General features: G+C 49.1%; 1 protein-coding gene across 1 annotated transcript in view; it reads right to left on the bottom strand.

Moving 5' to 3' along the window:
* Positions 1 to 26,020, bottom strand: part of PEX6 (peroxisomal biogenesis factor 6) — a 105,107-nt gene that overhangs the window by 58,678 nt on the left and 20,409 nt on the right. Inside the window, exons 2-7 of the mRNA XM_063918743.1 lie at positions 20,103 to 20,254; positions 12,168 to 12,251; positions 11,794 to 11,896; positions 11,098 to 11,234; positions 8,386 to 8,497; positions 4,539 to 4,747 (exon numbers count right to left, since the gene is read on the bottom strand). Coding sequence (XP_063774813.1) covers positions 4,539 to 4,747; positions 8,386 to 8,497; positions 11,098 to 11,234; positions 11,794 to 11,896; positions 12,168 to 12,251; positions 20,103 to 20,254 — 797 coding nt within the window. The remainder of the gene's footprint in view (positions 1 to 4,538; positions 4,748 to 8,385; positions 8,498 to 11,097; positions 11,235 to 11,793; positions 11,897 to 12,167; positions 12,252 to 20,102; positions 20,255 to 26,020) is intronic.

Here is a 26,020-nt window from a genome sequence, read left to right as displayed (position 1 = left end):
TTCTGCTAAGAGAAGCGCATTGTAAACTGCTCTTAGTTCGAGAATATTTATGGGTAGTTTGCTCTCCTGTAACGTCCACCGTCCCTGAAACTGATGGTCCTCTAGGACGGCTCCCCAACCTCTGAGACTGGCGTCCGTTGTCAGGATCCTCCAATTCCAAATGCAGAATCTCTTCCCGGCTGTGAGGTTCTTGTGTAACGACCACCATATCAAGGAGACTCGTACTTGCGGTTGGAGTCGGATTCTCCGATGGAGAAGCCAGTGCGAACCTGCTCCCTGAGCAATGAGGTTTATTTGGAATGGTCGGGAATGAAGTCTGCCGTATTGGAGAGCTTCGAACGACGCCACCATCTTCCCGAGAAGCTGCACACTGAGGTGCAGAGAAACAGTTTGCGTCCTCAGTACCTGAGCCACTAATCTCCGTAGGTCCTGGACCTTGTTCTCTGGTAGGAACACGCGTAATAGTACCGTGTCCAAGATGAGACAGAGGAATTGAATTCGTAGAGTCGGTATGAGGTTGGACTTTTGGAAATTAACAATCCACCCATGTTGAATAAGAAATTGATGGGATGTCTGAACATCCTTGAGCAGTCGATTCTGAGATGGTGCCTTGATCAGTAAATCGTCCAGATAAGGTATAATCGTGACCCCCAACAGTCTCAGTCCTGCAACCATGATTGCCATGATCTTCGTGAAGATTCTTGGGGCTGATGATAGACCGAACGGCAAGGCCCTGAATTGGTAGTGATCCGCCACCAGTGCGAACCTTAAGTAAGCCTGGTGAGGAGTCCAGATTGGAATATGCAGATATGCATCCTTTATGTCCATGGATACCATGAACTCGCCCTGTTCTAAGCCTGCAATGACCGATTGGATTGATTCCATCTTGAATTTGTAGACCCTTAAAAACTGGTTGAAAACTTTTAAATTGAGTATTGGTCTGACCGTCCAGTCTGGCACGACAAAAAGATTGGAATAGAACCCCGTTCCTCTCTGAGAAGCGGGAACCGGAATAATGACCTCTGACTGTAGCAATTTTAGAATTGCGGCCCGTAGTGCCCTTGCTTTTTGAGGGCACTGAGGCAATCCTGTTGTAAAAAACTGACTGTGAGGCCTCTGTTGAAATTCCAGTTTGTATCCCTGAGAGATTAAGTTGTTCAACCAAAGTTCTGGTGAGGTTTTGGCCCAGATGTCCTGAAAACCTTCCAGACGGCCGCCCACCAAGGGGGACCCCAGGTGAGCTGGGAGGCCGTCATGCCACGGTCTTGTCAGCAGGTTTATCCTGCTTTCTGGTTGCTGTCTGTGAGCGGCCTCTACCTCTGCTCCCATGTGCTTGTGTACCGAAACCCCTTCCTCGGGCTCGAAAGGACTGTGATCTAAATGAAGTAAACGCTGGTCCCGAATAACCTCTCCTAGTTTGTGGAGTGGTTCTTGTATAAGGAGTAGGCAGAAAAGTGGACTTCCCCGCTGTAGCCTGCGAAATCCACTTGTCCAACTCTGGTCCGAACAGCATTTCACCCCCAAAGGGGATGGATTCTACCGCATTCTTGGTGTCAGAGTCTCCTTGCCATTCTCTGAGCCATAAAATCCTTCTAGCCAATATGGCCGATGCGGAGATGCGAGATGCTATTCTGCTAATGTCCTTAGAAGCTTGACACAAGTATGAAGGAGATTCTCGAATGTGTTCCGCCAGTTGGGTAATCTCTTCTAAGCTATTTTCCTCCTCAATAGCTTGTACAATACGTCCAGACCATGCTTCCATGGCCTTGTTGACCCAAGCACAGACGATCGCAGGTCTCTGCGCTGCACCAGCTGCTACAAAAATTGACTTTAACGCTGTGTCAACCTCACGGTCTGACGCATCCTTTAAAGTAGTTACGTTAGGAATTGGTAAGATTGTCTTCTTTGACAACCTTCCTAGGGAAGCATCCACTACCGGCGGAGTCTCCCACTTGTCCATTACACCCTTAGGTAGGGGATAAGTTACTTGAAACCTTTTCGGATATTGAAAGCGTTTGTCAGGTTGTTTCCAAGCCTCCTCCATCTGAGATTGGAGGGATTTAGGAATGGGAAACACTGCTGAACGCGGCTTTTGGGATTCGAACAAATCAAAATCTTCCGGCTCCCGTATTTCCTCTACCTTAAAGTTTAGGATCTCCTTTACCGCGTCAATTAAGGAGTCCAGACCTGAGATTGCCGTGTCCTCCTCGGAAAATCGGTGTCTAGGTTAGGTTCAATTAACTCACCTTCCTCCGTATCAAGAAGAAGACCCTCTTCCTCCTCTGATTCTGGTATAATAGGAAGAGTTCTTTTAACAGCCTTGCGCACACTCGTTTCTGCGTGTGCGGGCGGCGTTAACTTGATGAGAAATTCCTCCATCGTCTTTGAGAATCCCGCAGCCCATTCCGATTGCTGCTTGCGCGATTCTGCCATCTCCTTGGAGATTCTATTCGCAAGGTTGTCTTCCCATGCCTTAGCCAGAGCACTGCTCCCTGGTGGAGCGTCCTTGTCTAAGCAAGAGTCGAACACCCCGGAGCTGCCAACCCGCGTGCTCTTCTTGTCACATTTCGGACAAACATAACAGGTCTTTGAGGTCTTAGACATGCTGTTTTTAAAACCCCTTACCAGGGTACTACGCAGCGCTTTCACCCTTTAAACTAGGAAGAGAAAGACTGGGAGATGACGAAAGCGAAGGTATTGGATCCGGCTGGAATTACCAGTCCTTTCTTATAGAAAAGGAGCAGGCCAAAATATTTTAACAAAAATAAATAAATAATAAATAAAAAATAAAACACCAGCCGACTCGCAATCCCCAACCCTAACTGTAGATATCACTGCACGATATGAACGATCTCGTTCATTAATGAACGAGATAACGTTCATATCGTGCAATGTGGAGTCACCAGCGATGAACGATGCGCGGCCCCGCGCTCGTTCATCGCTGGTGACATGTCGGCTGTGCATGCAGGCCAATATGGACGAGATCGTCCATATTTGCCTGCACGTCTATGGAGCCAGGTGACGGGGGGAGTGAAGAAACTTCACTCCCCCTGTCACTGCCCCCCCCGCCGCCGGGTCGCCCGTCGGCCGTATCGGCCGTCGGGCACCTCGGCGGCACATCGCCTAATGTGTAGGGCCCATTAGAGTTGGCATCCGCTTGCTTCCGTGTATTTTCTTCAGGATCTTTGAAACAGAAGTCCCTTGAAAATATAAATTGTAAAGTATGATTACTTTTCAGGAGATCCTCACATATATATTTATACCAGCAGAGGGAGCTGTTAGCAGAATGATCTCTCTAACATATTAATATATGCACTATCCAGGTAGTGCAGCAGGGGGGAGCTGGTTTTGTAATAAAACAACCTTCCCTTATGTTCTTTACTGGGGGGGGGGGGGGGGGGGAACCTTCTTTACCACAGACTGGCGCCATAAATTGTACCGCTATCTTGCTAATAACCAGGCCCCCACTAAATGCCGTATGAAGACCGCTGCAGTAGATCTCTTATGGTATATCACCGCACGCTTGTTTAGCCGCGCAACGTTGTTTCCTGTCAGACTCTCCCCCCCCTCGCTGGCTGGCGTGCGCCGGGTCCCCCGGCTGGCGCGCTCCGAACCCGCTGGCTGGTGCGCGCCGGGGCCGTTTCCCGAAGCGGCGCCTGTGCACCGCTTCGTCTCCGCTGTGCAGCGCGCCGCTCAGCCGTCTCTCCCTACTCACAGTGGAAGACACGCTGAGTCCCACGCCGCACTAGGTTCCCGCACGCCAGCCGCTGTAGACATACTATCAGGAGGGCTAGAGAGAGAGAGAGAACAATTAAGTAAAGAGAGTGAAAAGAAAAAAAAATTATATATACATAAAAGACCCTAGCCTAAGCTACCGCTATTTTAGACAAGTACTCACTATTAGGGGCTTGTTGGAGGATCTCCTGTGGAGAGATGCAGGTCCCTTCAAAAGGGATCTTTGTCTCTCCAATATAAAGAGGCTTTGTCTTCCTTTTATTAGGTGGATGCAGCACCCTGTATTAGTTTTAGTCAGGAGCTCAGTGCTCCATGTGCTGTACCTCCAGCATAATTTTTCTAACGGGGAGGAGGGATGTGAAGGGGGAGGAGCCGGCTGTGCAGACAATGCTAATTTTAGATTGTGCCACACCTCCGGTTGCAAGCTTCACACCCCTACTGTATAGGACTCCAGTGTCCCCTAGTGGATGAAAGAGAAATAACGGTCACAGTTCCCAGACCACCCAGCATGGTCACATGTTCCGGGTCACCCAGCAGTTGCACAGGGAGAGTTCACCAACGGTCACATTTTCCAGAGCACAATGGTTATCCATTGTAATTGGCAGGCGGACTTTTTGCCACATCACGAAACAAAACAACCAATTACAATGCCAATATTTTTCTGTAAATCTACAGACCAAGACCTTTAATTTGGTATATGATGTGCTCTGCTCAGACAATGGTATCATAGAAAGATGTCACTCATAAAAGTCCTTCTGCCATTAACATTTTGCCCTCTGTATCACAGAAGTCGGAACGAATACCTATTTGTAGATTTCATCTCTAGAAGGAGACTACTAAGAGTGGAGAGGACCCTGGTGTCCTCTCCAAATCCATCTCTCTCCTTCCCCAAAAGATCCACATGACAAAGCAGCAGCACACAGGGTCGGCAGTCCCAGGCACGAGAGAAAAGAGTGCGGAGACGTGTTACACTGGCAGCACTGCTCTCCCTGCACAGCCTTGCACACTCAACCTGAAATACAAACAGAAGTGTCACTACTGTAGCAGCACTGCTCTCCCCATACAGCCTTGCACACTCATTCTGACAGATATACACAGAGGAGACATGTCACACTGCCAACACTGCTCCCCCCATACAGCCTTGCACACTCATCCTGACAGATACACACAGAGGAGACATGTAACACTGGCAGCACTGCTCTCCCTGTACAGCCTCGCACACTCATCCTGACAGATATACAAAGAGGAGACATGTCACACTGCCAGCACCGCACTCCTCATACAGCCTTGCACACTCATCCTGACAGAAATACACTGAGGAGACATGTAACACTGCCAGCACTGCTCCCTCTGTACAGCCTCGCACACTCATCCTGACAGATATACAGATGAGACATGTCACACTGCCAGCACTGCACTCCACATACAGCTTTGCACATTCATCCTGACAGATATATACACAGAGGAGACATGTCACACTGCCAGCACTGCTCTCCCTGTACAGCCTCGCACACTCATCCTGACAGATATACAAAGAGGAGACATGTCACACTGCCAGCACTGCACTCCTCATACAACCTCGCACACTCATCCTGACAGAAATACACTGAGGAGACATGTAACACTGCCAGCACTGCTCCCTCTGTACAGCCTCGCACACTCATCCTGACAGATATACACAGAGTAGACATGTCACACTGCCAGCACTGCTCTCCCTGTACAGCCTCGCACACTCATCCTGACAGATATACAAAGAGGAGACATGTCACACTGCCAGCACTGCACTCCTCATACAACCTCGCACACTCATCCTGACAGAAATACACTGAGGAGACATGTAACACTGCCAGCACTGCTCCCTCTGTACAGCCTCGCACACTCATCCTGACAGATATACAGATGAGACATGTCACACTGCCAGCACTGCACTCCACATACAGCTTTGCACATTCATCCTGACAGATATATACACAGAGGAGACATGTCACACTGCCAGCACTGCTCCCCCCGTACAGCCTCACACACTGATCCTGGCATATATACACAGAGGAGACATGTCACACTGCCAGCACTGCTCTCCTCATACAGCCTCGCACACTCATCCTGACAGATATACACAGAGAAGACATGTCACACTGCCAGTAGTGCTCTCCTCATACAGCCTCGCACACTCATCCTGACAGATATACACAGAGGAGACATGTCACACTGCCAGCACTGCTCCCCCTGTACAGCCTTGCACACTCATCCTGACAGATATACACAGAGGAGACATGTCACATTGCCAACATTGCTCTCCACATACAGCTTTTCACACTCATCCTGACAGATATACACAGAGAAGACATGTCACACTGCCAGTAGTGCTCTCCTCATACAGCCTCGCACACTCATCCTGACAGATATACACAGAGGAGACATGTCACACTGCCAGCACTGCTCTTCCCGTACAGCGTCACACACTCATCCTGACAGATATACACAGAGGAGACATGTCACATTGCCAACACTGCTCTCCACATACAGCCTTGCACACTCATTCTGACAGGTATATAGAGGAGACATGTCACACTGCCAGCACTGCTCCGATCCATACAGCCTCGCACACTCATCCTGACAGATATACACAGAGGAGACATGTCACACTGCCAGAACTGCTCTCCTCATACAGCTTCGCACACTCCTCCTGACAGGTATACACAGAGGAGACATGTCACACTGCCAGCACTGCTCCCCCTGTACAGCCTCACACACTCATCCTGACAGGTATACATAGAGGAGACATGTCACACTGCCAGCACTGCTCCCCCTGTACAGCCTTGCACACTCATCCTGACAGATATACACAGAGGAGACATGTCACACTGCCAGCACTGCTCCCCCTGTACAGCCTTGCACACTCATCCTGACAGATATACACAGAGGAGACATGTCACACAGCCAGCACTGCTCCCCCATACAGCCTCGCACACTCATCCTGACAGATATACACAGAGGAGACATGTCACACTGCCAGCACTGCTCCCCTCATACAGCTTTTCACACTCATCCTGACAGATATACACAGAGAAGACATGTCACACTGCCAGTAGTGCTCTCCTCATACAGCCTCGCACACTCATCCTGACAGATATACACAGAGGAGACATGTCACACTGCCAGCACTGCTCTTCCCGTACAGCGTCACACACTCATCCTGACAGATATACACAGAGTAGACATGTCACACTGTCAGTACTGATCTCACTGTAAAGGCCTTGCACACTCATCCTGACGCATATACACAGAGGAGACATGTCACACTGCAAGCACTGCTCTCCCCGTACAGCATCACACACTCATCCTGACAGATATACACAGAGTAGACATGTCACACTGTCAGCACTGCTCTCCCCATACAGCCTCGCACACTCATCCTGACAGGTATACACAGAGGAGACATGTCACACTGCCAGCACTGCTCTCCTCATACAGCCTCGCACACTCCTCCTGACAGATATACACAGAGTAGACATGTCACACTGCCAGCACTGCTCCCCCTGTACAGCCTTGCACACTCATCCTGACAGATATACACAGAGGAGACATGTCACATTGCCAACATTGCTCCCCATGCACAGCCTCGCACACTCATTCTGACAGATATACACAGAGTAGACATGTCACACTGCCAGCACTGCTCCCCATGCACAGCCTCGCACACTCATCCTGACAGATATACACAGAGTAGACATGTCACACTGCCAGCACTGCTCTCCCCGTACAGCATCACACACTCATCCTGACAGGTATACACAGAGGAGACATGTCACACTGCCAGCACTGCTCTCCTCATACAGCCTCGCACACTCATCCTGACAGATATACACAGAGTAGACATGTCACACTGCCAGCACTGCTCTCCTCATACAGCCTCGCACACTCATCCTGACAGATATACACAGAGAAGACATGTCACACTGCCAGCACTGCTCCCCCTGTACAGCCTCGCACACTCATCCTGACAGATATACACAGAGGAGACTTGTCACGCTGCCCGCACTGCTCCCCCCGTACAGCCTCACTCTCTATCTCTGCACATTTTTTGTCTGACTGACAAATACAGATATAGGTAGTCTATTCCGAGCATGGCACAGTCACTCACAAGCCCCAACACAGAGATCCAAGCACTTGATAATACCTGGAAGTCTTCATACAGCACATACACTTATCCAGCTGCCTTCGCTTTACATATGTTTATCCAACTTTGGGGGCAATTCAGAGTTGATCGCAGCAGCAAATTAGTTTGCAGTTGGGCAAAACCATGTGCAGTGCAGGTGTGGCAGATATAACATGTGCAGAGAGAGCTAGATTTGGGTGGGTTATATTGTTTCTGTGCAGAGTAAATACTGGCTGCTTTATTTTTACACTGCAATTTAGATTTCAGTTTGAACACACCCCACCCAAATCTAACTCTCTCTGCACATGTTATATCTGCCCCCCCTGCAGTGCACATGGTTTTGCCTAACTGCTATCAAATTTGCTGCTACGATCAACTCTGAATTAGGCCCTTTGTGTATGTCAATGGATCAGAATTCTGACGTACAGTAACTACAAGAAAATTACATTCTGGATATACAAACATGCACATATCTGACATTGGACACTCACCTGGTACAGATGTAAGTTAAGTCGACTGCAGGCTGCTCGCACCACGGTCACTTTACCACTTCCTTTCGGACCGCAGAGAAGAACTCGTCCTCCCACCCCAAGCACCTCTCTCCTATGAGAACACAATTATATCACAATCAGGTATTAGAGGCCTGAACAGTACAGAACCAGAGTCCGTCTCTTAAGGGGGGTACTCACGGAGCGATATTCTAAGCAATCTGACTAGATTGCTCAGAATATAAGGCTGATCGCTCCGTGTGTACCCCTTACAGCGATTGGCCTGCCGTGCAGGCCAATCTAGCAGGTCGCTCACTTCACCCGCTGGGTGAAGTGAGCGCCCCCCCCCCCCCCGTCTCCCCCCGCACGCTCAGCACAGATCGCGCTGTGCTGAGCGGCGGGAGAGATGTGTGCTGAGCGGTTCGCTCAGCACACATCTCTCCCCACATCGGCCCGTCTGTATGGGCCTTTAGAACATCTCAGCTATGACAAATCTGTCTCATGACCAGATATTAGAGAAAGGTATAATACTAATCCAAGAACATACCTATATGACATCTATCTCATAATGAGACATAAGGATGGCAGAGATTAGAACTGTATTGTTCAGCGATGACATCAAACTTTGCGCTAAGGTTTTGGGTAACCATATAAAGACACTTCTGGCAGAACTGATTCATTTCAACTAAGTCGTAGTTGTTTAGGGACCCCAGAGACAACACAAGGAGGGCAGTTTATCTCCTAGAAAGGAGGGCAGTTTATCTCCTAGAAAGGAGGACGGTTTATCTCCTAGAAAGGAGGACGGTTTATCTCCTAGAAAGGAGGGCAATTTATCTCCTAGAAAGGAGGGCAGTTTATCTCCTAGAAAGGAGGACGGTTTATCTCCTAGAAAGGAGGGCAATTTATCTCCTAGAAAGGAGGGCAGTTTATCTCCTAGAAAGGAGGGCAGTTTATCTCCTAGAAAGGAGGGCAATTTATCTCCTAGAAAGGAGGGCAGTTTATCTCCTAGAAAGGAGGGCAGTTTATCTCCTAGAAAGGAGGGCAGTTTATCTCCTAGAAAAGAGGGCAGTTTATCTCCTAGAAAAGAGGGCATTTTATCTCCTAGAAAGGAGGACGGTTTATCTCCTAGAAAGGAGGGCAGTTTATCTCCTAGAAAGGAGGGCAATTTATCTCCTAGAAAGGAGGACGGTTTATCTCCTAGAAAAGAGGGCAGTTTATCTCCTAGAAAAGAGGGCAGTTTATCTCCTAGAAAGGAGGGCAGTTTATCTCCTAGAAAGGAGGGCAATTTATCTCCTAGAAAGGAGGACGGTTTATCTCCTAGAAAGGAGGACGGTTTATCTCCTAGAAAGGAGGGCAATTTATCTCCTAGAAAGGAGGGCAGTTTATCTCCTAGAAAGGAGGACGGTTTATCTCCTAGAAAGGAGGGCAATTTATCTCCTAGAAAGGAGGGCAGTTTATCTCCTAGAAAGGAGGGCAGTTTATCTCCTAGAAAGGAGGGCAGTTTATCTCCTAGAAAAGAGGGCAGTTTATCTCCTAGAAAAGAGGGCAGTTTATCTCCTAGAAAGGAGGACGGTTTATCTCCTAGAAAGGAGGGCAGTTTATCTCCTAGAAAGGAGGGCAGTTTATCTCCTAGAAAGGAGGACGGTTTATCTCCTAGAAAGGAGGACGGTTTATCTCCTAGAAAGAAGGATGGTTTATCTCCTAGAAAGGAGGGCAGTTTATCTCCTAGAAAAGAGGGCAGTTTATCTCCTAGAAAGGAGGACGGTTTATCTCCTAGAAAGGAGGGCAGTTTATCTCCTAGAAAGGAGGGCAATTATTGTCCCAGAAATTAAAAACAAAAGGAAGACTCTTCTTGCCATGAGTCTGTCCCTTGATCCAGAAAAGACAAAACCGCCAGCTCCATGATCTAGCTGAAAGAGGATTGCTGGCATGTTAATCAGTTTTAAAACTCATTTATTGGCCTCTTGTCCACTAGTTAGATTCATGAATCACACAGCAGAGACACGGCTAAAACTCCACACCGGGTGGTATCATTTTCTGCAAACATACATACAGTATGAACGAGAAGCAGTTGGGATCATGGCTGTCGGTATCCCCCATATGAACCCATGTTTAAGTTATATTGATTTCTAATAGGGAAACTTAATCATTCCCAATGGTTCCTCATGGTGCATGTATACTGTAAGTGACTAATACCAGTTATTTTGTTGATTTCAGATATCACAAATGTACACAGATTTGGTTTAATGAACATGTATACGGGGAAGTATTGCCTTGCTCGGTTAAGTTTTCCTTAAAGACTATAAACTGAACTTTGTTATCCCCTTTATCAAGGATAATCAACATGCGGCACTCCAGCTGCTGTGGAACTATATATCCCAGCATGACATGCCACGTTTTTGCTACTAAGGCATGCAAAAACTGAAGCAGGGGATGCTGGGATGTCTAGTTCCACAGCAGCTGAATACCCCCACCCTATATGTTTCGTTCTAGCTCAGGGAGTTGCAGTCAATTTTTTAAGATCCTTTTTTTACTCTTTACTGGGCAATAACATGTTTAACTGGCCTGTCCACCCCTTGATTGCCTATACATAGTACCCCAGGGTGTTGTTTAAAGACTGGACAAGCCACTAGCAGATAACATGTTGGAAACCAGATTACAGTAGATAATTGACTATTAGAGGACCACACAGGAAAGTGAATTCTTAACCCTTACATGCTCTGCAGATGAGGCTGGAGTATTCGGCACATGTCATCAACTACATGTGACAGACCCGCTGGTGACAAACTGCTCCAAAACACCTGGCCATCGCGAGACGGAAAGGAGGGGACAAAGCTGTGTGTGCTGCCCACCTGTTATAAGACAGCAGAGTGAGTGCTTTCCACATATTAGTACACGCCCACTGAGCAGTTTCTATGACAAATCTGCATTGACCCGCCCACAACAGTCCCATAACACGCCCACTGAGCAGTTTCTGACAAATCTGCATTGACACGCCCACAACAGTCCCATAACACGCCTACTGAGCAGTTTCTATGACAAATCTGCATTGACACGCCCACAACAGTCCCATAACACGCCCACTGAGCAGTTTCTATGACAAATCTGCATTGACACGCCCACAACATGACACGCCCACAACAGTCCCATAACATGCCCACTGTGCAGTTTCTAGCCGCCTCCCAGTCACTGACACCCATCACCTTTCCACAACATTTCTGATACCGTCTGACCCAATCGCAACAGCGCCTCTTTGTGTACACTCTGTGTAATGTATGTACCGTAGCGGTTTTCAGACATTTCCACACATGCGCAGTTGCATAAAAAAAAAAGTATATAACCTCAACTATCTGAACCTGAGCATTGCATGCAGCTCTGAGTCAGGCGCATTGTATCCACGGCTAACATCACCTGATAGAGAGTGGTGTGAGTGGTGTCCGCCATGTATCCAGGACTTGTTGCCTCTCCATCTTGCCCTTCTATTCTCTTTACCTTGAAGTAGAGGTCAGGGCACCTAGAAGGTAATACTGATGGGCTTAGTGTATATAGGAAAACAAGGGACAATATAGCACTGGTTTATACACATACATACACACTAGAGGAGAGATGATCGCACACACGCATACACACTGGGGGTGTGCTGAAAACACACACATACTGTACATGCATTAGTGGGGAATGCACACTAGAGACAACATGCACAGTGTCATCAGATAAGAGCACACGTGTGTATGGACACTAAGTTCACACATACACACTCAAGTAGCCATCGTCAAATTACAAACCTAACCGGGATCCGGGATTTGTTGTTCAGAAAGTCAGCATGTGAGAGACACGACACGCACAGGATATCATCCACTTGAACGGACCTAAAATTCAGAGAGATTTTGTGTTATATTGGAAACACATAAAAAGTCCCAGAAGTGTACGGTTACTAATAACCCCCTTTCTCTGAGACTGTACAGAACAAATACAGTGCATCAGACCTTACCAAAGTCAGATAAGTCCCTGGAAATAGAAGACTCCTTGCTATAACCCCCCTGCTTCTCCTAAGCAAGGACAAGGATGCCACCTTCAATGAAAGCTGATCTTCTCATCAAAAGTGGCCTTCATGGAGGTGGTAATGTCCACTTTTCACATTTTGAAAACAGAAGTGGGGGATGACCGTAGGGTTACCACCTCATCTCTTTAACTCTGGAAACATATTAATTACACAGGTTCTGTGGCTGGCTGACTTCAAGACTCCATTTCACCTGGTTTTAATCAGCCACAGAACCTGTGTACAGAATTAAAGGGATGAGGTGGTAACCCTAGATGATCGTGAAACTGGTTAGCAAACCAGCCCATGGGCATCATAGGATGTTCCATTTAAGTAGGTAAGTGGAACTTTGGTTGAGTATGCCAGCTACCCAATGGGATCTGGCATCCCTGTAACATGTCCTGAATCAGTGGAATATGGAAGAAATGCAGAGATTAGGGCTATATTATAGGGGAGATGCAAAAACGAGGTAGGAGCTCTAGGGGAGAGGCGAGAGGCACAAATAGAAATACGCCAGAGTTCTAGAGGAGATGCAGAAATCAGGATTTTGGTACTTACCGATAAATCCCTTTCTCCAATTCCACAGGGAACACTGGAGCGCAGTTACAATGGGGAAATAGTAGGCAGTAATTGGGAGCTGGCACTTTAAAACTCAAACACTGTGGCTAACTCCTCCCCTACTATGTCCCCCCTCCAAGCCAGTCTACGTTAAACTGTGCCCGAGAGCTGGAATAAACTAACGTTTAAGTAGAGGAGGTTAACGCCGCCATGTAAACCAGGATAACACGAAACAAACTTGGAACCTAACCTAACAAAAGGTTAACCTGAACCAAAGAAGCAGTCACATAGTGATCTGCGAACCGTTCAGCGAAAAAGGTGGAAACAGCGCTGTGTGGGCGTCCAGTGTCCCCTGTGGAATCGGGGAAAGGGATTTATCGGCAAGTACCAAAATCCTGATTTCTCCTTCATCCACTAAGGGACACTGAAGCGCAGTTACAATGGGGACATCCCAGAGCTCCCAAGACGGGCGGGAGAGCGCTGAGAGTCCTGTAAAACCACTCGGCCAAACTGTGATGCAGAGGCCGCAAAAGTGTCAAACCTGTAAAATTTGACAAACGTATGTCGGCCCGACCAAGTAGCCGCCCGACATAATGTAGTCATGAAGGCTCCACAGAGCGCGTAGAGTGCGCTGAAATTGAAGACGGAGGTTCCCGAAAAGCTGCCAAATAAACTTGTCTGATGGTCAGTCGAATCCATCTTGACAAAGTCTGCTTAGAAGCCGGCCAACCCCGGCGGGCAGCTTCGTATAGAAAAAATAAAGAGTCGGACTTCCGAATAGCCAAAGTCCTATCCACATAGATCTTGAGCGCCTGACAACATCCAATGATCTCGAATCCGGAGAGTCCACCGAGAGGGCCGGAACCACAAGTGGCTGATTGATGTGAAAATCGGACACCACCTTAAGTAGAAAAGACATGCGAGTACGGAGCTCGGCCCTATCAGCATGAAACACCAGGTAAGGAGGCCGACAAGAGAGAGCCCCAAGTTCCGACACCCGTCTGGCCTAAGCGAGAGCCAGGAGAAGAACCACCTTCAAGGTGAGATATTTCATCTCCACTGACTCAAACAATGAAGATTGCAGAAAAGAGAAGACCAGATTGAGGTCCCATGGTGCTGTCGGAGGGCGAAAGGGTGGCTGTATTCGTAAAACCCCCTGAAAGAAAGTCTGAACTTCCGGCAGCAAGGCTAACTAACTTTTTCTGGAAGAAAACCGAAAGAGCAGAGACCTGCACCTTTAGTGAACCCAGTCTTAAGCCTGCCAAGAAACCCGCCTGCAAAAAAACTGAGAAGGCGGGCCAAGCGAAAAACTGAAGGAGAAAACTCTCGACGTTCACACCAGGCCACATAGGCCTTCCAAATGCGGTAGTAGTGAGCAGATGTGACTGACTTTCTAGCCCGAAGCATAGTAGGTATAACCGTACGAGGAATCCCCTTCCTTTTCAAGATGGCCTTCTCAACAGCCACGCCGTCAAACGTAGCCTGCGTAAGTCTGGATAAAGAAAAGGACCCTGTTGTAGTAGATCGTCCTGTAGTGGTTGGGGCCAAGGCTCGGCTACTGACAACAGGTGTACGGTGGAGTACCAAGCCCTGCGTGGCCAATCTGGAGCCACCAGGAGGACCAGAGCGTTTTCTCTATTGATGCGTTGCAGAACCCGAGGCAACAGTGGGAAAGGAGGAAAGAGGTAAACGAACCGAAAATTCCAAGGAGCCGTGAGGGCATCCACGCCCGCCACCGCCGGGTCCCTCGTTCGAGAGTAATAAAGAGGCAGCTGATGGTTCAGGCGGGACGCCATGAGGTCAATCTGTGGTTTTCCCCACTGGCGGACCAGCTGACAAAACACCTGGGGATGGAGCGACCACTCTCCCGGGTGCATGTCCTGCCGGCTGAGATAATCGGCTTCCCAATTGTCCACTCCTGGGATGAGTATCGCCGAGAAGGACAGAGCATACTCCTCCGCCCAGAGAAGGATGTTGGTGACCTCATTCATTGCCGCACGGCTGCGAGTGCCACCCTGACGGTTGATGTACGCTACCGTTGTGGCATTGTCGAACTGAACTCTGACCACTCAACCGCGCAGCAGGTGATATGCCTGAAGTAGGGCGTTGTATACCGCCCGTAGTTCGAGAATGTTTATGGGGAGAGCGGACTCTTAAATTGACCAGCGCCCCTGAAACCGATGTTCGAGGCTCACTGCCCCCCCAGCCTCGTAGACTTGCGTCCGTGGTGAAGAGAGTCCAATCCCACACTCCGAACCGCCTTCCTTCCAACAGATGTGCCGACTGGAGCCACCAGAGAAGCGACGACCGTGCCTTTGGAGATAGCGTTACCCGCTGATGAAGGAACAGATGAGATCCTGACCACTGATGTAGAAGACACAGCTGGAACGGTCAAGAGTGGAAGCGACCGTACGGAAGAGCTTCGAACGCCGCTACCATCTTTCCCAGAAGGCGAATGCACAGATACACTGACACCCGACGGTGTCGAAGTACCGACCTTACCAGCGCCTGCAGAGACAGGATCTTGTCCTGAGGAAGGAAAACCTTCTGACGGACCGTGTCGAGAATCATCCCAAAAACAGCAACCGTTGTGAGGGGCATAAGTGAGACTTCGGGAAGTTCAGGATCCACCCGTGCCGAATCAGAAGGTCCTGCGTTATCCGGATATTCTGAAGTAACAGGTCTGTCGAGCGTGCCTTTATTAGCAGATCGTCCAGATAGGGAACAATCGTCACACCCTGCTTCCGAAGTAGGGCCATCATGACCGCCATGACCTTTGTGAACACTCTGGGAGCAGAAGTGAGAACGAACGGAAGGGCCTGGAACTGAAAATGAGCGGCCTGTATCGCGAACCGGAGAAAAGCCTGATGAGGAGGCCAAATGGGAACATGTAAGTATGCATCCTTGATATTTAAGAAACTCGTTTTGCTCCAACCCTGCAATAACAGACTGGAGGGACTCCATCTTGAACTTGAATACCCTCAAATACGGATTGAGATCTTTCAAGTTTAGGACTGGCCTGACCGAGCCGTCCAGCTTCGGTACGAGAAACAGGTTTGAGTAATAGCCCTGTTTCCGATGATGAGAGGGAACAGGGATCAGTACCTTTGCGGATAGAAGCTTCTGGACCGCTGCCTGTAAGGCAACTCTTCTGTTGTCGAAAACTGGTAAACCCGTGGTAAAAGAAAACGCTGGGGCGGTCGGGCTTGAAAATAGAGCTTGTACCGCAAATGATGAGATCCCTTACCCAAGCATCTAGACAGGACTGTACCCAGACCTCCCTGAAATCCCACAGACGAGCTCCCACCCTGTGGTCTCCCAGGTGGGAGGGAAGCCCGTCATGCGGTGGTTGTGGTGGATGACTTAACCTCTGATTGGGTTGAGGCTGTGGAACCCCTGCCTCTACCGCTATGGCCACGGGAGGCGGAAGCTCCTCCCCTGGCCTCGAAACCTGGAAGGGGCACGAAAGGATTGAAAGGAGGGACCCCTGTATGGCCTGCGAGAGGCTGGAGTAGCAGAAGGAAGATAAGTCGACTTACCTTCGGTGGCCTGAGAAATCCAGGCATCCAGACCCTTACCGAACAGGACCTCTCCCGTAAAGGGCAACGCTTCTGCTGCCCTTTTGGACTCCGTATCCGCCTGCCACTGCTGCAGCCAGAGAGCTCTGCGGGCCGAAACTGCTAAAGCGGAAATCCGAGCTCCGAGAATACAGATGTCCTTAGAAGCCTCGCAAAGATAAAGGGCTGATTCACGGATGTGTTCCGCCAACTGTATCAGTTGATCTGCCGGCAAATCGTCCCGAATTCCAGAGGACAATTGTTCCGCCCCCAGCCTCCATCGCCTTGTTGACCCAACAACCTACCTGCGCATGGCGATGTAATACCCCCGCCGCCAAGTTAATAGTCTACAAGGTGGATTCCAACTTCCTATCCGAAGCCTCCTTAAGCGAAGTCGCTCCAGGAACCGGCAGAACCGTCTTTTTGGACAGATAAGACACCGAAGGATCCACAATCGGAGAGGTCTGATAACGCGTCCTGCTATCTGCGGGAAATAGATAGGAAGACAACATTTTTCTTGATACCTGAAACTTCGCGTCTGAATGTTTCCAGGCTGCCGTTATGAGCGCATCTAGCTCCTCTGAAACTGGAAAGGTCACCGGCAGACATTGGTTGGTGCCAAACCTTGACGGGCGTAAGGCGTCCTGCTCTGTCTCCTCCACCTGTAATACTGAGCGAACAGCAGTAACAAGAAACCCTATACCCTGAGCTACTGGTTCAGAGTCCTCGTACACCTGATCGTCATCAGTATCCTGTACATCTACCACCGCCTCATCTAATTGAGGCATATCATCGTCAGATTCCTGCAACACAGAGGCTAGCAATCTCTTTTTAGAAGCCTGGGGGGGGGGGGGGGGGGGGGTAAAGGACGGGGCTTGGAAAGGGATTACAGCCCTAGAGAGCCCTTCAACTGATTTTGCCAGGGAAATAGCCCATGCTGGTTCAGGCTCCGGTACCGGGACAAGCTGTCGGAACCGGGCCGCCTCCCTATCTTCCCGAGAGGCCTTCAGTTCCCTAGTTAACAGGGACATAACCTCTCTGAGCTGTGATGTCCAAACAGGGCTCTGGGATTCTGATGAGGGCTGGGCAGATGGTTCTAACCCACCATCCTCACATAAAAGGTGTCCCTGCTTTTGTCCTGCCTTGGAGCCTTTGGGGGAGTGAGCCGCGGCCGCCGGAGAGCGGGGAGCCGAGATCATACTCTGAAAAATCCTAGTAGAGCAGCATAGTTTACCATAAACACATGCAGGACACTTTACAAGTACATAATATAAAAGCCACCTAAATAAAAGTACAGCTTTTTACTCACCGCTGCTGCTGCGGTGGAGCGGCCCCGACACGCGCCGCACGCAGCGGTGTCCGGCCGCATATACTTACCGCTGCCGTAATCTTCTGTCGACGGAGCGGACCAGACACGCGCCGCACGCAGCAGTGACCGGACAGCTCCGGAGAGCCAGTGTCTCCTTCAGCCGGGGCCCATCCCGAGCCGCACGCAGCTGCGATGGGACCCCGCCGGCAGCTTCCCGCGGTGCAGACTGGCAGTGGCATAGCTGCCAGTCTGTGAAGAAAGAAAAGAGAAAAAAAATAATAATAATTCTTAATAGAAAAACCCAAGAGTGACCAGCTCCCTTGGGCACAAAACAAAGACTGGCTTGGAGGGGGGACATAGTAGGGGAGGAGCTAGCCACAGTGTTTGAGTTTTAAAGTGCCAGCTCCCAGTTACTGCCTACTATTTCCCCATTGTAACTGCGCTCCAGTGTCCCCTAGTGGATGAAGGAGAAATAAGTGCTGGGTAATAGGGTAAAGGCAAAAGTAAGGACAGGGTTCCAGTGGAGAGACAGAATTTCAGGCATCTTTTTTGCTGAAAATGCGTCTTAGTCACAACGTGTGACTAGGATGCACGAGGACTGTGCTGATTAATATGATACATGACACTTGTATATTGTATTGACTGAGTCAGTATACAGAACAGAACTTATATTGCTACATTGTACCAATTCTTACAGATGTAGAGTCTCAGTCGCAGTCATATATTTTATTTTTATTTATTACCAGTTATTTACATAGCGCACACATATTCTGTACCGCTTTACAGAAAATATTTGGCCATTCACATCAGTGGACAATTGCCCCAGTGGACAATCTTTATACTTTACCACATGTACACGCACACACATTCACGACAGGGTTATTTATTTTTTTGTTGGGAGCCAATTAACCTACCAGTGTATTTTTGTATTGTGGGAGGAAACCGGAGTACCCGAAGGAAACCCACGCAAGCACGGGGAGAATATACAAACTCCACACAGTTAGGGCCATGGCAGGAATTGAACCCATGACCTCAGTGTTGAGTTAGTAATGCTAACCATTACACAGGCCGTGCTGCCGTACCAAATTATCAGCACAGTCTCCTTGTGTGTCCTAGTCGCACTGCGTGGCAACTAATATTACGCATTTTCCTCAAAAAGATGCCAGACACCCGAAGATTCTCACGCAACCTGGCGTGCCAAGAGGGGCTGTTTGCGTGGCTGCAGCAAAGCTGTATAATGACATATCGGTAGGTATAAGACTTTAGGGGAGACGCAGAAAGAAGGATAGGATTCTCTGGGAGAGGCAGAAAGAAGGATAGGATTCTCTGGGAGAGGCAGAAAGGAGGACAGGGTTCTCTGGGAGTGGCAGAAAGGAGGACAGGGTTCTCTGGGAGTGGCAGAAAGGAGGACAGGATTCTCTGGGAGTGGCAGAAAGGAGGACAGGGTTCTCTGGGAGAGGCAGAAAGGAGGACAGGATTCTCTGGGAGAGGCAGAAAGGAGGACAGGATTCTCTGGGAGTGGCAGAAAGGAGGACAGGATTATCTGGGAGTGGCAGAAAGGAGGACAGGGTTCTCTGGGAGAGGCAGAAAGGAGGACAGGGTTCTCTGGGAGTGGCAGAAAGGAGGACAGGATTCTCTGGGAGTGGCAGAAAGGAGGACAGGGTTCTCTGGGAGAGGCAGAAAGGAGGACAGGATTCTCTGGGAGTGGCAGAAAGGAGGACAGGATTCTCTGGGAGTGGCAGAAAGGAGGACAGGGTTCTCTGGGAGTGGCAGAAAGGAGGACAGGGTTCTCTGGGAGAGGCAGAAAGGAGGACAGGGTTCTCTGGGAGAGGCAGAAAGGAGGACAGGGTTCTCTGGGAGAGGCAGAAAGGAGGACAGGGTTCTCTGGGAGAGGCAGAAAGGAGGACAGGGTTCTCTGGGAGAGGCAGAAACAAGGACAGGGTTCTCTGGGAGAGGCAGAAAGGAGGACAGGGTTCTCTGGGAGAGGCAGAAAGGAGGACAGGGTTCTTTGGGAGAGGCAGAAAGGAGAACAGGGTTCTCTGGGAAAGTCATAATTAAGGACAGAGTTCTCTGGGAGAGGCAGAAAGGAGGACAGGGTTCTCTGGGAAAGTCATAATTGAGGACAGAGTTCTCTGGGAGAGGCAGAAAGGAGGAGAGGGTTCTCTGGGAAAGGACAGGGTCTCATAGCACAGTGTTATAGAGGAAACATGGAAATTTATAACTGAGGGACAATATGAAACATGAAGGTAGACCTAACCTGGGTGTTTTGAAGTACTGGTATAGAGCGTTGTTGAATGAGTCTTCAGTGCTGTAACATGGAGACTTCACCATCTCTATATAAAGCGCCTTTGCATAGGGGGGCTCAATAAGAGCAGATCGACTTCCCTCTGTGGGCTCGCTGCTGTAGCGCTGGGTGCAGGACATAAAGGAAGAAAGGGATTCTTTTGCTGGCAGATCAGCACAATACATACAATTACAGAGAGCTACTAATGTTCCCCATAGCCATAAAAACACATTCATACGAGGATGCTTCTATAAGTAAGGTAAAAAGACGTGTGTAATGTTCTCTGTTTCATTCTAATTTCCCGCCAGGCCAGAGCAGGTAGACCGCTGCTTCCCCTCACGGCCATTAGACTGCGCCTCATATCAGCCACACTGTCCGAACATCAGGAGTAAGATTGCGGGGCTGGCGGAAACATGGGCCCTTATTCCGAGTTGTTCGCTCGCAAGCTGCTTTTAGCAGCATTGCACACGCTAAGCCGCCGCCTACTGGGAGTGAATCTTAGCTTATCAAAATTGCGAACGAAAGATTCTCAAAATTGCGAAAAGACTTCTCTGTGCAGTTTCTGAGTAGCTCGAGACTTACTCTGCCAGTGCGATCAGTTCAGTGCTTGTCGTTCCTGGTTTGACGTCACAAACACACCCAGCGTTCGCCCAGACACTCCTCCGTTTCTCCAGCCACTCCCGCGTTTTTCCCAGAAACTGTAGCGTTTTTTCGCACACTCCCATAAAACGGCCAGTTTCCGCCCAGAAACACCTACTTCCTGTCAATCACATTACGATCACCAGAACGAAGAAAAAACCTTGTAGTGCCGTGAGTAAAAAACCTAACTGCATAGCAAATTTACTTGGCGCAGTCGCACTGCGGACATTGCGCATGCGCATTAGCGACTAATCGCTCCGTTGCGGAAAAAAAATAACGAACGAACAACTCGGAATGACCCCCATGGTCACACATTGAGGTGTGTAGTGTGATCAGCTGAAATTCATCACCAACGTGTTGAGGTGTACAGTGATAACATCATGTCACAGAGACAGGTCTGGTGCACTGCCTCTGATAACGCCAGGCCACAGTCAGCCACCGCACACGTGAATTGTTGCGGCGCTACTATTGGGAAGTACTGGACCATCCTCCCAACAGCCCTGACCTGGCACTTAGTGATTTCCATCTCTTTGGACCATTAAAGAAGCACCTGGGTGGAAGGCGGTTCGCAACCACTGGTAAAGTTCAGCAAGCCGTCATGTCCTGGCTTCAGGCACTTGACACTGATTTCTGATGCGTTGGTGTACTGAGTTGAATACATTTATGCAATGAGGTCTTGTCACCTTATTTATTGAACCACCATTCTGGAAATGAAACCCACTGCAGAACATACAGTGTATTAGTGCCCAAAACATATTTCATTCTAAATATATTAGTGAAGAAGTTATGAAGACTTAAGCTGTACAATTGGAGTGGACCGGGAGTTTACATAAATATACAAGTGATGTAAGCGATATATGTAGTGGGGATGTAGTCAGGATCCTGGCGGTCAGAATACTGACGGCGGGATGACGACCGCCAGAATGCCGGCAGCGCCGCCACAGCTATTCCCACTCCTGGGTGTCCATGCCACCCATGGAGTGAGAATAGAAGCTGTGGCACTGAGCTCGTAAGGGTCACCATTGCGCTCGCCCCCTTCCTGCCGGCATTCTGGCGGTCGGGATCCCGGCGTCGGTATTCTGGAGCGTGTGTACAGCAAAGATAAGAGTCTGAATGAGACCGGAAGACAAACCCATCCCTAATCCAACACAATGTAAAGGACTGTGCATACGCATTTCTTGTAACGAGCAAGACTTCCATTCAAAAAGTGTTTAAATATTCATTTTCCAGCATTTTCTATTAAGTCGACAGTTGGGTGATCTGTTGCGCCCAACCTTTCCGAAGTATCTGCATTGCTGCTAAGAAAGGACAAACAACCCTCTCAGTGTAACAGCTGCCAGGCTAGTATTGCAGAGGGGAAATTCCTACCTCACCCCAAAATGGGAATCTAATAAACCCCACTGAGCTATCACGCGGATAATGTCCTATGGGGGCTGTTCAGAGTTTTTAGCAAACCAAAAAAAGTACACTAATGGGCAAAACTATGTGCACTGCAGGAGCTGCAGATGTAACATGTGCAGAGAGAGTTAGATTTGGGTGGTTTATATTGTGTATGTGCAGGGTAAATACTGGCTGCTTTATTATTATACTGCAATTCAGATTTCGGTTTGAACACACCACACCAAAATCTAACGCTCTCTGCACGTTACGTCTGCCCCACCTACAGTGCAACATGGTTTTGCCCATAATACCCTTTTCTGGGAGTGGTTGGAAAAACGCAGGTGTGTCCATGCGTTTGGAGGGAGGGTTCCTGACGTCAATTCCAGTCCCGGACAGGCTGAGGTGATCGCAGCGGCTGAGTTAGTCCTGGGCTGCGCAGAGACTGCACAAGATCTGTTTGTACAGCTCTGCTACACATGCGTTCGCACACTTGCACAGCTAAAATACACTCCTTCTGTAGGCGGCGACTATCTGATCGCAGCAGTGTAAAAATCGCCAGCTAGCAATCAGGTCTGAATTAGGCCCATTGTCTATAGCTATATTATAGGGCCTTATTCAGAGTTGGTCTATGCAAGTGTACGCGCATCAACCCGCGATTACTGCATGTGTGAAAGGACACAACCCGGGAGTAAGTCCTGGGTCCCCAACCCTGCTGCCATCCAGGGTCACGTAGCTGAGACTCGGGAATTTTCTGGCTGCTAGATCCAGCAAATTCCTGGGTCACATGTCTGAAAACGGTCAGTTGCCACCCACAAACGCCTTCTCCCTGTCAATCTCCTTGCGAACGCCTGTGCGAATGGATTCTTCACACAAACCCATCGCTGAGCGGTGGTCCGCTTTGTACCCGTGCGACGTGCCTGCGCATTGCGGTGCATACGCATGCGCAATTTAGACCTGATCGCCTGCTGTACGAAAACGCAGCCTAGCGATCAGGTCTGAATTACCATCAATATATCATGTTCTGCATTCTGGATCTGATTCAGAGTTGGCTGCAATTGTTCCCCAATTTTAAGTATATGCATATGGAAAACAGCAGTAGGGTATCTATAATGGGTAAAGTGTGTGCGGTACACAGCACACGGGCTCCTGGGTGCAGGGGGCCCCACACTGCACACCCTGAACCTATTTTTTTAAATACTCAACTCTTCGAAGTCCCATGTTGACTCAACATACCACACCCATGAGACACTAACGTCAATGTAGTAATCCACTTATATTATGTTGCCACTACATTTTCCCAGAGACCTGTGCACCACCTAGTGCTCAGAGCCAATAATAAGAATTTACTTACCGATAATTCTATTTCTCATAGTCCGTAGTGGATGCTGAGGACTCCGAAAGGACCATGGGGAATAGCGGCTCCGCAGGAGACTGGGCACAAAGTAAAAGCTTTAGGACTAGCTGGTGTGCACTGGCTCCTCCCCCTATGACCCTCCTCCAAGCCTCAGTTAGGATACTGTGCCCGGACGAGCGTACACAATAAGGAAGGATTTTGAATCCCGGGTAAGACTCATACCAGCCACACCAATCACACTGTACAACCTGTGATCTGAACCCAGTTAACAGCATGATAACAGAAGGAGCCTCTGAAAAGATGGCTCACAACAACAATAACCCGATTTTTGTAACAATAACTATGTACAAGTAATGCAGACAATCCGCACTTGGGATGGGCGCCCAGCATCCACTACGGACTATGAGAAATAGAATTATCGGTAAGTAAATTCTTATTTTCTCTAACGTCCTAGTGGATGCTGGGGACTCCAAAAGGACCATGGGGATTATACCAAAGCTCCCAAACGGGCGGGAGAGTGCGGATGACTCTGCAGCACCGAATGAGAGAACTCCAGGTCCTCCTCAGCCAGGGTATCAAATTTGTAGAATTTAGCAAACGTGTTTGCCCCTGACCAAGTAGCTGCTCGGCAAAGTTGTAAAGCCGAGACCCCTCGGGCAGCCGCCCAAGATGAGCCCACTTTCCGTGTGGAATGGGCTTTTACAGATTTTGGCTGTGGCAGGCCTGCCACAGAATGTGCAAGCTGAATTGTACTACAAATCCAACGAGCAATCGTCTGCTTAGAAGCAGGAGCACCCAGCTTGCTGGGTGCATACAGGATAAACAGCGAATCAGATTTTCTGACTCCAGCCGTCCTGGAAACATATATTTTCAGGGCCCTGACTACGTCCAGCAACTTGGAATCCTCCAAGTCCCTAGTAGCCGCAGGCACCACAATAGGCTGGTTTAAGTGAAATGCTGAAACCACCTTAGGAAGAAATTGAGGACGAGTCCTCAATTCTGCCCTGTCCGTATGAAAAATTAGGTAAGGGCTTTTATAGGATAAAGCCGCCAATTCTGAGACACGCCTGGCTGAAGCCAGGGCTAACAGCCTTACCACTTTCCATGTGAGATATTTTAAGTCCACAGTGGTGAGTGGTTCAAACCAATGTGATTTTTGGAATCCCAAAACTACATTGAGATCCCAAGGTGCCACTGGAGGCACAAAAGGAGGCTGTATATGCAGTACTCCCTTGACAAACGTCTGAACTTCAGGAACAGAAGCCAGTTCTTTTTGGAAGAATATTGACAGGGCCGAAATTTGAACCTTAATGGACCCTAATTTTGAGGCCCATAGACAGTCCTGTTTGCAGGAAATGCAGGAAACGACCCAGTTGAAATTCCTCTGTAGGGGCCTTCCTGGCCTCGCACCACGCAACATATTTACGCCAAATACGGTGATAATGTTGTATGGTTACATCCTTCCTGGCTTTGATCAGGGTAGGGATGACTTCATCCGGAATGCCTTTTTCCTTCAGGATCCGGCGTTCAACCGCCATGCCGTCAAACGCAGCCGCGGTAAGTCTTGGAACAGACATGGTCCCTGCTGGAGCAGGTCCTTTCTTAGAGGTAGAGGCCACGGGTCTTCCGTGAGCATCTCTTGAATTTCCGGGTACCAAGTCCTTCTTGGCCAATCCGGAGCCACGAGTATAGTCTTTACTCCTCTCCTTCTTATGATTCTCAGTACTTTTGGTATGAGAGGAAGAGGAGGGAACACATACACTGACTGGTACACCCACGGTGTTACCAGAGCGTCCACAGCTATTGCCTGAGGGTCCCTTGACCTGGCGCAATATCTGTCCAGTTTTTTGTTGAGGCGGGACGCCATCATGTCCACCTTTGGTTTTTCCCAACGGTTCACAATCATGTGGAAGACTTCTGGGTGAAGTCCCCACTCCCCCGGGTGAAGATCGTGTCTGCTGAGGAAGTCTGCTTCCCAGTTGTCCACTCCCGGAATGAACACTGCTGACAGTGCTATCACATGATTCTCCGCCCAGCGAAGAATCCTTGCCACTTCCATCATTGCCCTCCTGCTTCTTGTGCCGCCCTGTCTGTTTACGTGGGCGACTGCCGTGATGTTGTCCGACTGGATCAACACCGGCTGACCCTGAAGCAGAGGTCTTGCCTGACTTAGGGCATTGTAAATGGCCCTTAGTTCCAGGATATTTATGTGAAGTGACGTTTCCATGCTTGACCACAAGCCCTGGAAATTTCTTCCCTGTGTGACTGCTCCCCAGCCTCTCAGGCTGGCATCCGTGGTCACCAGGACCCAATCCTGAACGCCGAATCTGCGGCCCTCTAGGAGATGAGCACTCTGTAACCACCACAGGAGAGACACCCTTGTCCTTGGAGACAGGGTTATCCGCTGATGCATTTGAAGATGCGATCCGGACCATTTGTCCAGCAGATCCCACTGAAAAGTTCTTGCGTGGAATCTGCCGAATGGAATCGCTTCGTAAGAAGCCACCATCTTTCCCAG

The sequence above is a fragment of the Pseudophryne corroboree genome, chromosome 4 (genome assembly GCF_028390025.1).
Source record: "Pseudophryne corroboree isolate aPseCor3 chromosome 4, aPseCor3.hap2, whole genome shotgun sequence".
Lineage (NCBI taxonomy): Eukaryota > Metazoa > Chordata > Amphibia > Anura > Myobatrachidae > Pseudophryne > Pseudophryne corroboree.
Note: the sequence above shows the minus strand (reverse complement) of the source record. Positions and strands in the feature narration are given on the sequence as shown.